Below are 15,046 nucleotides of genomic sequence, written 5' to 3' on the forward strand. Positions count from 1 at the left end.
AAAACGACAGATTCCCAAAACAACAACCAGCCGAGGTCTTAAATGAAACCGGGAGCCTAGTTGCGCTGACGAGCTCCTCCTACCATGGACCTCCAAGACAGGGCAGAGGGACAAGCACACACATACAACACACACACACGGCAGGCTCTGCTCGAAACCAAAGGGCCGTCACACAACAAATGGGGGATAGTACTACTATCTACTTAAAGTGAGGAATTTGTGCATCTGAAAAGATGTATCACCCCTTATTTTAATTCAGGGTGAGTTCATTTTTAATGTGAAGTAACGTATGTGGTGAACACAGCATCCGTAAAGCTGAACATGTTCTTCTTCTGTTGAAAATACTCCCTGGTGATATTAATGATCCTCTTTGTGGACTCTAAACTGACCCCCCAGAAGTCGGCTGCCACCGGCTTCGTGCTGCGTTAAATGGCAGAGAATCACTTCTTCTGATGAGTAAATAAAAACAAAACAAATGAGCAATCTTTATGAATTTATTGTGACTTAAATGATCAATGCATCAACTCTTTATATCTTCTGCCTGCTTTGCATTCATATCTTTATCATAAGTAAGTAGCTGGATCATTAACAACAAGCGTTGAACCACCAGCTCCCCAGTAACTGTCGATGCAGGGAGATCATCATTGTTTTATGGGGCATAACCCCATCAAAAGTAATCATCCTAAGAATTGTTGGCCTTCTCATCAACAGGATATTTATCATTCTCCCTTTTAAGAGGGGCTGTAGAAATCTCCCTCCCTCCAGGTAAAATTCTTTTCTCTCAGGCAATTTATCAGATCTCTACACATTTCCCTTTTATATTTGTCCCTCTTCTGATCTGAGTACTTGGCAGATTTTGGTTTTACTTGCTGTTTGACGTCACCCTCCGTTTTGAACAAGTTGCTCAAACTTTCAACCTCGCCACAGTTGCCGTAGACCCACTTATCATTAGAGTTTGTCCTCAAACCAAACAAATTGCTACATGAGAGGCACGGAGGAGTTTTATTTTCTTCTTCTTTTTTTTTCTGGCTGAGGCTAAACGCCTGGCACCTCACCCACTGTGAAAGCTGGATGGTTCCATCATAATCTGGTTTCTTTTTCCCTTTTGGAGAGAAGGTGAGCACTGCACCAGCTATATACTCGTCCCAGTAGTAGAGACAGGACGCCGCGATGAGGAATCGCCGAGGAAAGGGACCTTTTTTGGGAGCAATAGCACTGGCAGCGGCGATGGAGACTCCGTAGTACTTGACTTGATTTCTGATGCCGGTTCTTTGTGAGACGCAGAGGGTGGAGGAGATCAGCTCCCTTGAGTCACCGAGCTCCAGGCCAATGATGAGCTCTCGTAGGCCACTGAGTATTTCTCCTTCTTCTTCTCGTCCTTTCAGGAAGACAATCTGCAAGCAATTGCAAATTTACTGAGTCATGCTTTAATTGTGAAATGCAACAATGTAGAGTCATTATAGCCTGTGACATATTCTATGCATCTTTAAAAATAAGAATTTAATCATCTTTTTGAAAAACTATGATCCTACCATGTCCAGCACACATGAAAATGGACTCCGTCTGGGTAGGTGGGTGGAAAAGAGCTCAAAGGCCTGAGGGAACAACTCCCTCAACTCAGTTAACACCTCCTCATCCAGCAGGATGCTTTCTGGAGAAAACGTCGGCTCGTTGACTTTCCCCAAAAAGAAGATGCTGTGAAGCATCTGTGGAGTCACAACACATTCAAAGAGGTGTCATTATTTATTCTTGACACGTAATATTTATGTGATTAAAGCAGTGCATTTCAAAAAGAGTCCTCAGACATACCTCATCCAGTAGATGTGTGGTACCACCACCAGCTTTGGAAATCAGCTGAGCCATTTTAACGATGAGCTTATAAGCATTTCGTCTGAATGGATCCTGATCTATCAGAAAGGCTTCTTCTCTAAAAAAGATACATATTTTAAAAGTGTTTAGAAGATTAAAAAGCAGAATGCAGCAATAAGATGTACTTAAAAAACTGTCAATAAAAAAAAGTTGAATGATAACTACACGTATCATTTTTTTAAACCAACGTCTATTTTATAAGAAAACTAAACATTTTCAATTAGGTTAAAAACTGTTTTTCCAATAATCTCAAATCACCCAATTAGATTCCAAAAATATTTTTTTTTAATTTACCCAAGTTTTTTTAACTTCAACTAAGCAGAAACTGTTTTGTTTCACCTGATGACTCATGAATCAGTTTACGCACCTTTCTCTTTGTACTTGAGAAGCCTGAAATAACACACAGCACATTACAACAGTTACACATTTCAACAAGAACAGCGGAAATGATCAATGTGCAGTTCAATAATATGGATATTAAATATCGACATGGACAAGGCCTTCAGAGCAGCTTCTCACCATGGCGGAGTCCTCAGTAAATGAAAAAGAAAGCAAGAAGTGAAGCTCCACATCCGCAGTCGGGTACCACTCCTTAGTTTCTTTCCAGTACGTAGAGATCAGGGAGGAGTTCAGTGTGTTTGTTCTACTGGAATGCCGTCGTTACTGGTTTGCTCAACACTGGCCAATTCTCTCTTCTTCTTTAAGAACTTCTCCCCAAAAAACATGAACAACAAAAAGATGATCTTGCCCCAGCGGCAGGACGTCTGCGTCGGTGGGTTCATTCAACCGTGGCGGAGAAGTTGCAGGACTAAAACAATTTTTTAAAATGCTGGTGTCGTAGAAACTTAGTACACCATCAGAGTATCTAGTTTGAACTTTTGAGTTCTGCTTTAGCGGGGCGTGTTGTAATGACGGTACATAAGAATGTAGACGTCCTCGAGCAACGTGTTTTTATATTTCATGTCGATGTGACGACCAAATAACGGCATTTAAATGAGTTTGAAGGTGAAGTTCTGTTGTGTAATAAAGCTAGTCACAGAATTCAACTTCATCATACGTTTGTCGGTTTGCATTTTATCCTCACACGGGTTTAGAAAATATTTTAATTGCGAAAAAAAAATGTAATTCAAGACAATGTACATTTGGTTTTTTAATCATAACACAACAGTTATATTGCAGAATCCTCAGATATTCGTGTGTATTTAAACATTTACATATTCGACACCACTCCACACAAGGGATCATTTGCATGTTGCTGGAGAGAAGAGAAAAAAGAAACATGTTAGACGGCTCAATAGCAAATAATTATGACATGAACATATAGAACTTAAGATGGAACAAGTGATCAGATAAACAGGCAGTGGTGACCAAAGGGGGCGGAGCCGAGGAGACAAAGACTGACTTGAGTTACATCACACGTCATTTAGCAAAGCGACTTACAATAAGTGTTGTCTATTGTTACACTGTCTGTCACGCACCAACCGCCAAGACAAATTCCTTGTATGTTTGACATATTTTGACAATAAATGTTTCCGGATTCCTGATCCTGATTCCTGCATTTCAACCATAAGGCACAGAACAAGAAACGAGACAATTTCATTAAATAAACCGATTTACAACTTGCTGTAGATAAGAGCCATTATAAGTACAATTTATAAATGTGTAATTTAAGTGCTACAATTTGTTTAAGTCAAGGTAGAGTTGACTTAATAGGCTGAAAACTGGCCACAGGTTTGTGATTCCAACAACTCTAGAGATCGTTCATGTGTGATGTACGAGTGGATTGATGAGAGATATCAATACAATCTTAATCTTTACTTTGCAGCAGACAAAACTACCTGTTTGGATGGATCTGAGATTCTTCAGGAATTCTGACTTGGTTGCGGTCACCAGTTTTCGATGCTCTTGGTCCAATCGTCTGCCAACAGCGCCCTTCCTCACTTTCTCCCAGTCCTTGTCGGGTTACACACACACACACAAGACGATATTAAAATATGAAAACATTCTCAGTGCACACAGGTGACCAATCATCAGGGTGCAGAATCACTCATTTGTTCGTAGCACATCACTGTAACTTCTCACCGTGTTTGGGAAGGCCTCTCCTTTGTAGTACGACTTGTCTGCTGGATACTCGATTCCCTTGTTGCGTAGCTGCTTCATGCTTACAGCCACCAAATGCAGCTCCTCTCCATCGTAGGCGTACAGCTGTCCGTCCTCACAGGTCATCAGAACGAGATGGTCCCCCGGGCTACGAAGTCCCCGTCACTACGCCCAAGACCTGCATGCTTACAATATCTGGAAGGTAAAATTTGTTCCACCCATTGAGAATGTTCTTCTTCCCTTTGTAGATGGTTGAATTGAAGTTTCCAATCGTCAAAGTGGCACCAGGTGGGTTCTTCAAGGAGAGTCTTTCATCTCTGTGTTCGTACATAAACTTCAATATCAATGATGAGTAGCCTGGATCTGCAACACATGTCAAAAGTATTGATTCAATTTGGAAAATACTCATCATAGTAAGACTGCACAACGTGTGAAGCAAGCGTGTGAGCAGTTTACCTTTCTGTCCTTTTGTCAGGGTCAAAAGATCAGTAAACAGCTGATCTGCAGACCTGCAGTCAAGTGAAGAACAGAACTAAAATAAGCGTCGGTACCCACGGCAGTATTTACTGGACCATATTGAGAATATTTTGTAGGAACAATGGACAGAATATAGAAGAGAAGTGGCATGATGGTGTTCTGGTTACAGGGCATAACAGTTGAAGAATCCCCTTAGTGACATCAACAAAATGGCAAAGTTGAGTGCTTTCAATTTCACTTTATTCTTATGTTGACCGGAGTGCCCCTGGAACTATGCTACTATCAACGGGAATTATTGGATGGTACAAATCATGAGAAGTAACTATTGTTATTGTTTTGTTTCAGTTTTAGTTTATTTAATTTAATTTAATAATTTAATATTTCTATCTTATTATATTGTATATAATGTGGATCTTTTTATTCTATTTTCTTCCCTATACATGCTGCTGTGATACCCAAATTTCCCTCTTGAGGGATCAATAAAGTATCTATCTATCTATCTATTGATATCAACATGAATCTTGCCAAATGCAAAACATAAAAGATTGTCCTGTCAAATTGTGTGTTGTTATCTTCATACATTTCCACAGAAGAAATGTGAACATTATCCAGGGGTCAGTTTCAAGAAGCAGGTTTAGTGGAAACTCAGAGTTTGTTAACCCTGAGATGAAGGAAACTCTGGCTTGTCTGTTTCACAAAGGGAGGTAACTAAAGCTCAGGGTCAGTCACCATGGTAACTGAGCCTGTGAACATCACCTGGTCGTATGAGGGGCCGTTTAGGACTTAACTACTGAGACACTCTTAAGCGTACTAATACTCGAAACACTCATGCGCATCTCACTTGTGTGTGTGAGTGAAATCTCACTGGCATACGGAAGGCATCTCAGTTACACCGGAAGGCGGAAGCGCAAAGAGGGCGGGTTTTGAAGAGCGCCAATCTTACGCTGTTCTGAAACCAAAACTCAGAGTTTCCCATCTCAGGGTAAATAAACTCAGAGTTGAGGGTTTGACTCAGAGTTTGTTAAACCTCCTACTTGAAACGGACCCCAGGTCCGGTTTGGTGTCTTCTTCGATCCACACATTTACACTGTTAGAAGCTTCATTCTTGTGGTATATGTGAACATGGGCTGGATAATTAAAAATGATTGCACAAAATACACCTGCCTTTTCTATGTGACTGCTTAGTTAAATTACCCATGAAAAACAACCGGTTCTTACCGAAAGCTTACGGGAACAGCCGCCATTACTCCTCACCTAGAAAACAAAATAATTATGGTTAAAAGTAGTTATCAGTAATTCAATACTAAAATGAGATATTTCTAAAACAATAAGTTACGAGAGGCTGTACTTTATCGTCCAATAATGTAACAGTTTGGGGGTGTTAGGCCCGGTGCGCAGTGGAGGCCACTAATAAGCAAAATACCAGCGATAAATGGAAACTCGGGGCAAATGTGCAGGAAAACGTTTTCCAGCTATTTAGACAGAAAATGCGAAAATGTAGGTCGAGAATGCACTACACACAGGCTTGACATACACACCCATGCTCATATTTAACCACAAGAATAATATCGCTGGTAAAAACTGGAACAATGGTATTGAACCTATGATGTGTTTTATTCAGGTGCATCCTGTGGAACTCCTCTTTAATGGCTTCACTGGTTTGTGTCCAGGGAACAAAAAGGTTTTAAAGACGTTTCAGAGCGACGCACACGTTTCTCACGGCTCTGCATACAGCAGCTTTACTAATATTCTAATGTTGTATAGAAAACTGACGTTTGCAGAAAACGTAATGCTACACAAAGAATGTGCTTGTATGTGAGAGCATGTGCACGATGGGGGATATTACTTATATGAGGACGGATGAGGTTATGTACATATTTGATGGACTGTGAAGAAAAAACAGTCAAACAAGTAGTTATCTGGAAATTACAATATATCTAATCGGGCCTCAATATTCTCTCCCGACGTGTTTAACACCCTGCGAAGTAAAACCACTTCTTCATCAACAGCAGTGCTGTAGTGGTAAAATTAGAGGTGGGTAAACTCTGAATTTTGTGATCATACAGACCTCGACGCGATGCGAAGCAACGCAACACAAAGCGTCGCGACTCTGTAAGGCTGTCCTGGCTATATTACATTATGTTATCAGTAAAAGTCATATACAATCAATGACAATGAATAAATGTGTTAGTAGTTTGTAGTTTATTAAATTTAGGAAAACAGTAAAGAAAAGTATGTCAACACAACACAACAACACAATTGCAGATTAAGAACTATCTACATACAGAGTCTCCTTTTTACAGTAGTGCCCAGAGGGCCTCCTTGTCCTCCACGTCAGGTCCTGCCTTGCACAGAGGAGCCATGAACCCCAAAACACGCGTTCTGGGGTTCATGGCTCCTCTGTGCTTCTCCTCTCTCTATTGGACCTGGTGTTTCTCCTCTCCCTGTGCTCTCTGCATCATTGGCTGTCCTCTCACTGCCTGAAAAAATATGTTGAATTTACACTGACAATTACACTGACAACATAAGTTAAAGGAACACTCATGTACTTGGAACATGAGTGTGTATGTCATCATAAATAGCCTATACAGCAGGTTTACACACCTCCTGGATCCTGATTGGTCGCTGCTGCAGCCGCAAGTCACTGATTGGATGCTCACAGACCGTAATACAGCGCAGATGAAAAGGATTCAGACTACGGCGTTTATATGTTCGACAATAGGAAACGTAGTCTTAGCTGTTTTAAAATTACACCAAGTTTATTTCGGATTATTCCAACGGAAGAATACAAGGAGCACTGAACTTTGAGGTACGTAAACGCCACTTAGAGGTGCGTAAACGCTATTTATAGGTGCGTAAACGCTTTTTCCAAAATTCTAGAGGTGCGTAAACGGCGTTTACGTGCGTTTACCCTCCACTACAGCCCTGATCAACAGGATCGTCCAGAAAAGAACGTGTCATGTCCGAGAAAACACTTTAGTCTTTAACGTAACAGATCTTATTTTGTGCATATGTGTAAACTGCGCTACAATCCGCCTGATACAGAGTACGTGAATGAATGAGGAAATGAACGCGTGCTGTGTGATTAGCTGGGCGGCTGTCAGAGGAAGGAGACTGGGAAAGAAACTCCAAGTTTATTGAAGAAAACCTGCTCCCGACCAGGTGATGTTCACAGGCTCAGTTACCATGGTGACTGATCCTGAGCTTTAGTTACCTTCCTTTGTGAAACAGACAAGCCAGAGTTCCCCTCATCTCAGGGTTAACAAACTCTGAGTTTCCACTAAACCTGCTCCTTGAAACGGACCCCAGGAGAGGAAGGACCTGGTAAAAACAAGTCTAGAAAATATGTCCCAGAGCAGGATTAGCACCCAGGGGAAACCCCCACAACACAGCACCGGCCATCTACCAAAGAAGATGAATTCTTTAGCTTTGATGAGAGGCAGGAGGACGCCTATGTCTCTGTTTAAAATGAAGTAGCTGAGTAGTTTAAATCAGGGATGGACTCTCTGAATCAGTTTCTCATAATGAAGAAAGTATCACTTAAATATAATGCAGCCACTCCATCCAGTGCCCCGCTGGAAAGACTCTTTAGCCCTGGGAACCAGATTCTCTCTCCATAGAGAGGCTCTCAGATCTAAAGTTTGAGAAGCTTCTCCTCTTGAGGTACAATGTTGTGGCTACTGGTCAGAGGTGAGAGATGAGACTTGTTGGCCCATTTCAACTAAAGCAGACATAAGTAACTTAAAGGTTGCTTTCCCTAGAAACTAATTACTTTTGATATACAGGAACTGGTAAAGTTATTCATTTACATTCAAAAGAGGTAACTAGTAACTAACTAATTACTCATTTTCAGTAACTTGCCCAACACTGGTTTTAACCAGACAAAAATGACAGATTAATCAAAAGTGTTATCACATTTCTTGAAATAAGAATAGGCTTGGTACCTGGTTTAACGAGTAGATTATGTCCGCCGATGTTCGGCCGAAAGAGGAATGAACCTTTGCTGTTGCCACACCGTCCTCAGTCATTGTGCTTAGTCAAATGTGGTCAGTACGAAAGCGGAAACAGAAGTTCTGTTGTGATCAAAATACATTATGTATGTATGTGTATTACGTATATTTATTTGTGGATTTGTATGTATTTGTTTGTTGCTCGCTTCCCATTTGCGTGTGCGTTTTTTGAGACTCACCCGATGGTCGCATGATTTGCAAATGCGTTTTTTCAACATGGATCTTTCTGTAGCCTGCTTTATCGCATAATGGAAATGAACTAAGGAACGGCCGGGCGAATGCAAATGTCTGTGCAAAAGTGTAGCTTCACTTCCTTCTTTCTGTTTTAATTAATATGTTTAAACAAGCAAACTACTTCCAAAGCAAAGGCAGGACTCAAACGCAGACTTGTAGAAAACAAAAGACTTTAATAGTCAAAGCTCAAAAAACAGGAACCGGAGGCAAAAGCACACAGACGAGAAACTACGGCGATCCAAGACGAAAGACATGCGTGGCGAAAGACAATGACGCGACAAGTGACACAGAAGACACACTGCTTAAATACACAAGGGAGGTGCAGGTGATTGGACACAGGTGGAAACTATTAGACGAACACAGGGGATGACGAGACAAGGCAGGAAGTGAAGTTACCCGGGGACACGAGTGGCAGAAAACTACAAAATAAGACAGGAAGTGAACCACACCGTGACAGTACCCCCCCCTTAAGGGCCGAATTCCAGACGGCCAACACTAGAGCGAACAAGGGGTGGGTGGGGAGGGAAACCATAGACGTTGGTCGGACCACCCTGGAAACTCTGGCGGGCGGCCTGGCGGGCGGCCAGACGAGCGGGGAGCCTCTGGGGGTCTGCCCGGCGGGCGGTCACCAATCCGGCTCCGGAGCGGCGACTGCAGGGCACGGAACGTCTCTAGAATGGCAGACTCTGAGACACGGGAAACGTCTGGGGTAGTCGTCGTCGGCAGCTCGGGGACACGGGAAACGTCCGGGGTAGTAGTAGTCTGCGTCGTCGGCAGCTCGGGGACACGGGAAACGTCCGGGGTAGTAGTAGTCTGCGTCGTCGGCAGCTCGGGGACACGGGAAACGTCCGGGGTAGTAGTAGTCGTCGTCGGCAGCTCGGGGACACGGGAAACGTCCGGGGTAGTAGTAGTCGTCGTCGGCACCTCGGGGACACGGAACACCTCCGTAGTCTGCTCAGGCTCGGGGACACGGAACACCTCCGTAGTCTGCTCAGGCTCGGGGACACGGAACACCTCCGTAGTCTGCTCAGGCTCGGGGACACGGAACACCTCCGTAGTCTGCTCAGGCTCGGGGACACGGAACACCTCCGTAGTCTGCTCAGGCTCGGGGACACGGAACACCTCCGTAGTCTGCTCAGGCTCGGGGACACGGAACACCTCCGTAGTCTGCTCAGGCTCGGGGACACGGAACACCTCCGCAGTCTGCTCCGGCTCGGGGACACGGAACACCTCCGCAGTCTGCTCCGGCTCGGGGACACGGAACACCTCCGCAGTCTGCTCCGGCTCGGGGACACGGAACACCTCCGCAGTCTGCTCCAGCTCGGGGACACGGAACACCTCCGCAGTCTGCTCCAGCTCGGGGACACGGAACAACTCCGCAGTCTGCTCCAGCTCGGGGACACGGAACAACTCCGCAGTCTGCTCCAGCTCGGGGACATGGAACAACTCCGCAGTCTGCGGCGGCTCGGCCCCCCCCATAACCCACCCCGTAGCCCCCCCCTCAAGGGCCGGATCCCAGACGGCCCTCAAATCACCAACGGGAGGGTGGGAGAGGACCATGGGATGGGAGGGAGGGAGCCTGAGTCTCGGAGCGGGGACTGGGGGCGTCGGGGTCATGAGTCTCGGAGCGGGGACTGGTCGGGTCGGGGGCATGGAGCGTGGGGCCGGTACTGGTCGGGTCGGGGGCATGGAGCGTGGGGCCGGTACTGGTCGGGTCGGGGGCATGGAGCGTGGGGCTGGAACTGGTCGGGTCGGGGGCATGGGTGAGAGTCGGGGCGGCCCAGCGGGAACGGGAGATCGCTGCGGCGGCCCAGCGGGAACGGGAGATCGCTGCGGCGGCCCAGCGGGAACGGGAGATCGCTGCGGCGGCCCAGCGGGAACGGGAGATCGCTGCGGCGGCCCAGCGGGAACGGGAGATCGCTGCGGCAGCCCAGCGGGAACGGGAGATCGCTGCGGCGGCCCAGCGGGAACGGGAGATCGCTGCGGCGGCCCAGCGGGAACGGGAGATCGCTGCGGCGGCCCAGCGGGAACGGGAGATCGCTGCGGCGGCCCAGCGGGAACGGGAGATCGCTGCGGCGGCCCAGCGGGAACGGGAGATCGCTGCGGCGGCCCAGCGGGAACGGGAGATCGCTGCGGCGGCCCAGCGGGAACGGGAGATCGCTTCTTCCGCTTGCTCCTCCTAGGGTTAAGGAGGTCCCGGAGCTCGAGGCAGGCGAGCTGATAGCTCCTGGGACCAAAAACACAGTCTGTTTTCCGCTGCCAGAAGGGACTCCTTACGTCCAGGTAGTCCGGACCATAGTCTGGCAGCGGGTCTGCTGAGCCCTTTCTTGGTCGCGTCATTCTGTCAGGGTTGCGGGGTGGAAGGCAGGACTCAAACGCAGACTTGTAGAAAACAAAAGACTTTAATAGTCAAAGCTCAAAAAACAGGAACCGGAGGCAAAAGCACACAGACGAGAAACTACGGCGATCCAAGACGAAAGACATGCGTGGCGAAAGACAATGACGCGACAAGTGACACAGAAGACACACTGCTTAAATACACAAGGGAGGTGCAGGTGATTGGACACAGGTGGAAACTATTAGACGAACACAGGGGATGACGAGACAAGGCAGGAAGTGAAGTTACCCGGGGACACGAGTGGCAGAAAACTACAAAATAAGACAGGAAGTGAACCACACCGTGACAGCAATGTGAATTTGCAGTTTTGTTTTAGAATAAAAGCTAGGAAATTAAAGCTTTTTAATGCTGTTTTTTTATCGGATTCATCGATTAATCAAAGAAATAATCGACCGATTAATCGATTATCAAAATAATCGTTAGTTGCAGCCCTAATCTCAGTAGTGTGCGCGAGAGCATTTCAATAGCGAACGTAAGAGTGTTTCATTCGTACGTAGTGTCTCAGTAGTTAAGTCCTAAACAGCCTCGTGTGCGTGTGAATCTGTGTTGAATCAGTATATATATCTATTAACATACTTCTGTTAACATACTTTTACCACATTACAGTGTGGAGTTTTGAAATAAGAAAGTGCTAAAAGACTAATTGTGGTCTCGATATATTAAAGCACACTGGTTCATACTAATTGAAGGCAGCTTCTTAGTTTTTTGTATGTTCACACTTCAAAAGCCACGGAATAGGAGTTTAGTCAAATCAGACGTGTGGGGTCAGAAGATCAAAGGTTTATGCTAATCATCATTACGAATGAGGTAGAAACATTTTTTTCAGTTAGTTAACATAATTTTTCATAACATGCTAAAAATACAATTTCATTTACTTCATTTTTGTGACTTGACCTTAACTGCCACGACCTGGCTCTTGGGCCATGACAAAAATAGAGAAACCCAGGGTGGTAGACGGCACGTGTAATTTATTATCAACCAAATAAAGCTCACGTGAACAAAAACGACAGATTCCCAAAACAACAACCAGCCGAGGTCTTAAATGAAACCGGGAGCCTAGTTGCGCTGACGAGCTCCTCCTACCATGGACCTCCAAGACAGGGCAGAGGGACAAGCACACACATACAACACACACACACGGCAGGCTCTGCTCGAAACCAAAGGGCCGTCACACAACAAATGGGGGATAGTACTACTATCTACTTAAAGTGAGGAATTTGTGCATCTGAAAAGATGTATCACCCCTTATTTTAATTCAGGGTGAGTTCATTTTTAATGTGAAGTAACGTATGTGGTGAACACAGCATCCGTAAAGCTGAACATGTTCTTCTTCTGTTGAAAATACTCCCTGGTGATATTAATGATCCTCTTTGTGGACTCTAAACTGACCCCCCAGAAGTCGGCTGCCACCGGCTTCGTGCTGCGTTAAATGGCAGAGAATCACTTCTTCTGATGAGTAAATAAAAACAAAACAAATGAGCAATCTTTATGAATTTATTGTGACTTAAATGATCAATGCATCAACTCTTTATATCTTCTGCCTGCTTTGCATTCATATCTTTATCATAAGTAAGTAGCTGGATCATTAACAACAAGCGTTGAACCACCAGCTCCCCAGTAACTGTCGATGCAGGGAGATCATCATTGTTTTATGGGGCATAACCCCATCAAAAGTAATCATCCTAAGAATTGTTGGCCTTCTCATCAACAGGATATTTATCATTCTCCCTTTTAAGAGGGGCTGTAGAAATCTCCCTCCCTCCAGGTAAAATTCTTTTCTCTCAGGCAATTTATCAGATCTCTACACATTTCCCTTTTATATTTGTCCCTCTTCTGATCTGAGTACTTGGCAGATTTTGGTTTTACTTGCTGTTTGACGTCACCCTCCGTTTTGAACAAGTTGCTCAAACTTTCAACCTCGCCACAGTTGCCGTAGACCCACTTATCATTAGAGTTTGTCCTCAAACCAAACAAATTGCTACATGAGAGGCACGGAGGAGTTTTATTTTCTTCTTCTTTTTTTTTCTGGCTGAGGCTAAACGCCTGGCACCTCACCCACTGTGAAAGCTGGATGGTTCCATCATAATCTGGTTTCTTTTTCCCTTTTGGAGAGAAGGTGAGCACTGCACCAGCTATATACTCGTCCCAGTAGTAGAGACAGGACGCCGCGATGAGGAATCGCCGAGGAAAGGGACCTTTTTTGGGAGCAATAGCACTGGCAGCGGCGATGGAGACTCCGTAGTACTTGACTTGATTTCTGATGCCGGTTCTTTGTGAGACGCAGAGGGTGGAGGAGATCAGCTCCCTTGAGTCACCGAGCTCCAGGCCAATGATGAGCTCTCGTAGGCCACTGAGTATTTCTCCTTCTTCTTCTCGTCCTTTCAGGAAGACAATCTGCAAGCAATTGCAAATTTACTGAGTCATGCTTTAATTGTGAAATGCAACAATGTAGAGTCATTATAGCCTGTGACATATTCTATGCATCTTTAAAAATAAGAATTTAATCATCTTTTTGAAAAACTATGATCCTACCATGTCCAGCACACATGAAAATGGACTCCGTCTGGGTAGGTGGGTGGAAAAGAGCTCAAAGGCCTGAGGGAACAACTCCCTCAACTCAGTTAACACCTCCTCATCCAGCAGGATGCTTTCTGGAGAAAACGTCGGCTCGTTGACTTTCCCCAAAAAGAAGATGCTGTGAAGCATCTGTGGAGTCACAACACATTCAAAGAGGTGTCATTATTTATTCTTGACACGTAATATTTATGTGATTAAAGCAGTGCATTTCAAAAAGAGTCCTCAGACATACCTCATCCAGTAGATGTGTGGTACCACCACCAGCTTTGGAAATCAGCTGAGCCATTTTAACGATGAGCTTATAAGCATTTCGTCTGAATGGATCCTGATCTATCAGAAAGGCTTCTTCTCTAAAAAAGATACATATTTTAAAAGTGTTTAGAAGATTAAAAAGCAGAATGCAGCAATAAGATGTACTTAAAAAACTGTCAATAAAAAAAAGTTGAATGATAACTACACGTATCATTTTTTTAAACCAACGTCTATTTTATAAGAAAACTAAACATTTTCAATTAGGTTAAAAACTGTTTTTCCAATAATCTCAAATCACCCAATTAGATTCCAAAACTATTTTTTTTTAATTTACCCAAGTTTTTTTAACTTCAACTAAGCAGAAACTGTTTTGTTTCACCTGATGACTCATGAATCAGTTTACGCACCTTTCTCTTTGTACTTGAGAAGCCTGAAATAACACACAGCACATTACAACAGTTACACATTTCAACAAGAACAGCGGAAATGATCAATGTGCAGTTCAATAATATGGATATTAAATATCGACATGGACAAGGCCTTCAGAGCAGCTTCTCACCATGGCGGAGTCCTCAGTAAATGAAATAGAAAGCAAGAAGTGAAGCTCCACATCCGCAGTCGGGTACCACTCCTTAGTTTCTTTCCAGTACGTAGAGATCAGGGAGGAGTTCAGTGTGTTTGTTCTACTGGAATGCCGTCGTTACTGGTTTGCTCAACACTGGCCAATTCTCTCTTCTTCTTTAAGAACTTCTCCCCAAAAAACATGAACAACAAAAAGATGATCTTGCCCCAGCGGCAGGACGTCTGCGTCGGTGGGTTCATTCAACCGTGGCGGAGAAGTTGCAGGACTAAAACAATTTTTTAAAATGCTGGTGTCGTAGAAACTTAGTACACCATCAGAGTATCTAGTTTGAACTTTTGAGTTCTCCTTTAGCGGGGCGTGTTGTAATGACGGTACATAAGAATGTAGACGTCCTCGAGCAACGTGTTTTTATATTTCATGTCGATGTGACGACCAAATAACGGCATTTAAATGAGTTTGAAAGTGAAGTTCTGTTGTGTAATAAAGCTAGTCACAGAATTCAACTTCATCATACGTTTGTCGGTTTGCATTTTATCCTCACACGGG

General features: G+C 44.4%; 2 protein-coding genes and 1 long non-coding RNA gene across 3 annotated transcripts; all 3 read right to left on the reverse strand.

Annotated features, from left to right (window-relative positions):
• Positions 1-480: 480 nt before the first annotated feature.
• LOC144383026 (uncharacterized) lies at positions 481-2,520 on the reverse strand. The gene is made up of 5 exons (XM_078080932.1): positions 2,389-2,520; positions 2,237-2,259; positions 1,810-1,927; positions 1,533-1,706; positions 481-1,394 (listed from the first exon to the last, which is right to left on the reverse strand). The coding sequence occupies exons 1-5, from the start codon at positions 2,389-2,391 to the stop codon at positions 732-734; spliced, it is 981 nt and encodes a 326-aa protein (XP_077937058.1). The 5' UTR covers positions 2,392-2,520; the 3' UTR covers positions 481-731.
• Positions 2,521-3,006: 486 nt separating this feature from the next.
• LOC144383467 (uncharacterized) lies at positions 3,007-8,492 on the reverse strand. Its single transcript, XR_013450880.1, has 6 exons — positions 8,391-8,492; positions 5,665-5,700; positions 4,426-4,478; positions 3,952-4,332; positions 3,708-3,822; positions 3,007-3,124 (listed from the first exon to the last, which is right to left on the reverse strand). It is a non-coding gene; the product is annotated as an uncharacterized LOC144383467 (long non-coding RNA).
• Positions 8,493-12,568: 4,076 nt separating this feature from the next.
• LOC144383010 (uncharacterized) lies at positions 12,569-14,611 on the reverse strand. Its single transcript, XM_078080937.1, has 5 exons — positions 14,477-14,611; positions 14,325-14,347; positions 13,898-14,015; positions 13,621-13,794; positions 12,569-13,482 (listed from the first exon to the last, which is right to left on the reverse strand). The coding sequence occupies exons 1-5, from the start codon at positions 14,477-14,479 to the stop codon at positions 12,820-12,822; spliced, it is 981 nt and encodes a 326-aa protein (XP_077937063.1). The 5' UTR covers positions 14,480-14,611; the 3' UTR covers positions 12,569-12,819.
• Between the last annotated feature and the right edge of the window lie 435 nt (positions 14,612-15,046).

Source organism: Gasterosteus aculeatus, chromosome 10 (genome assembly GCF_964276395.1).
Source record: "Gasterosteus aculeatus chromosome 10, fGasAcu3.hap1.1, whole genome shotgun sequence".
Lineage (NCBI taxonomy): Eukaryota > Metazoa > Chordata > Actinopteri > Perciformes > Gasterosteidae > Gasterosteus > Gasterosteus aculeatus.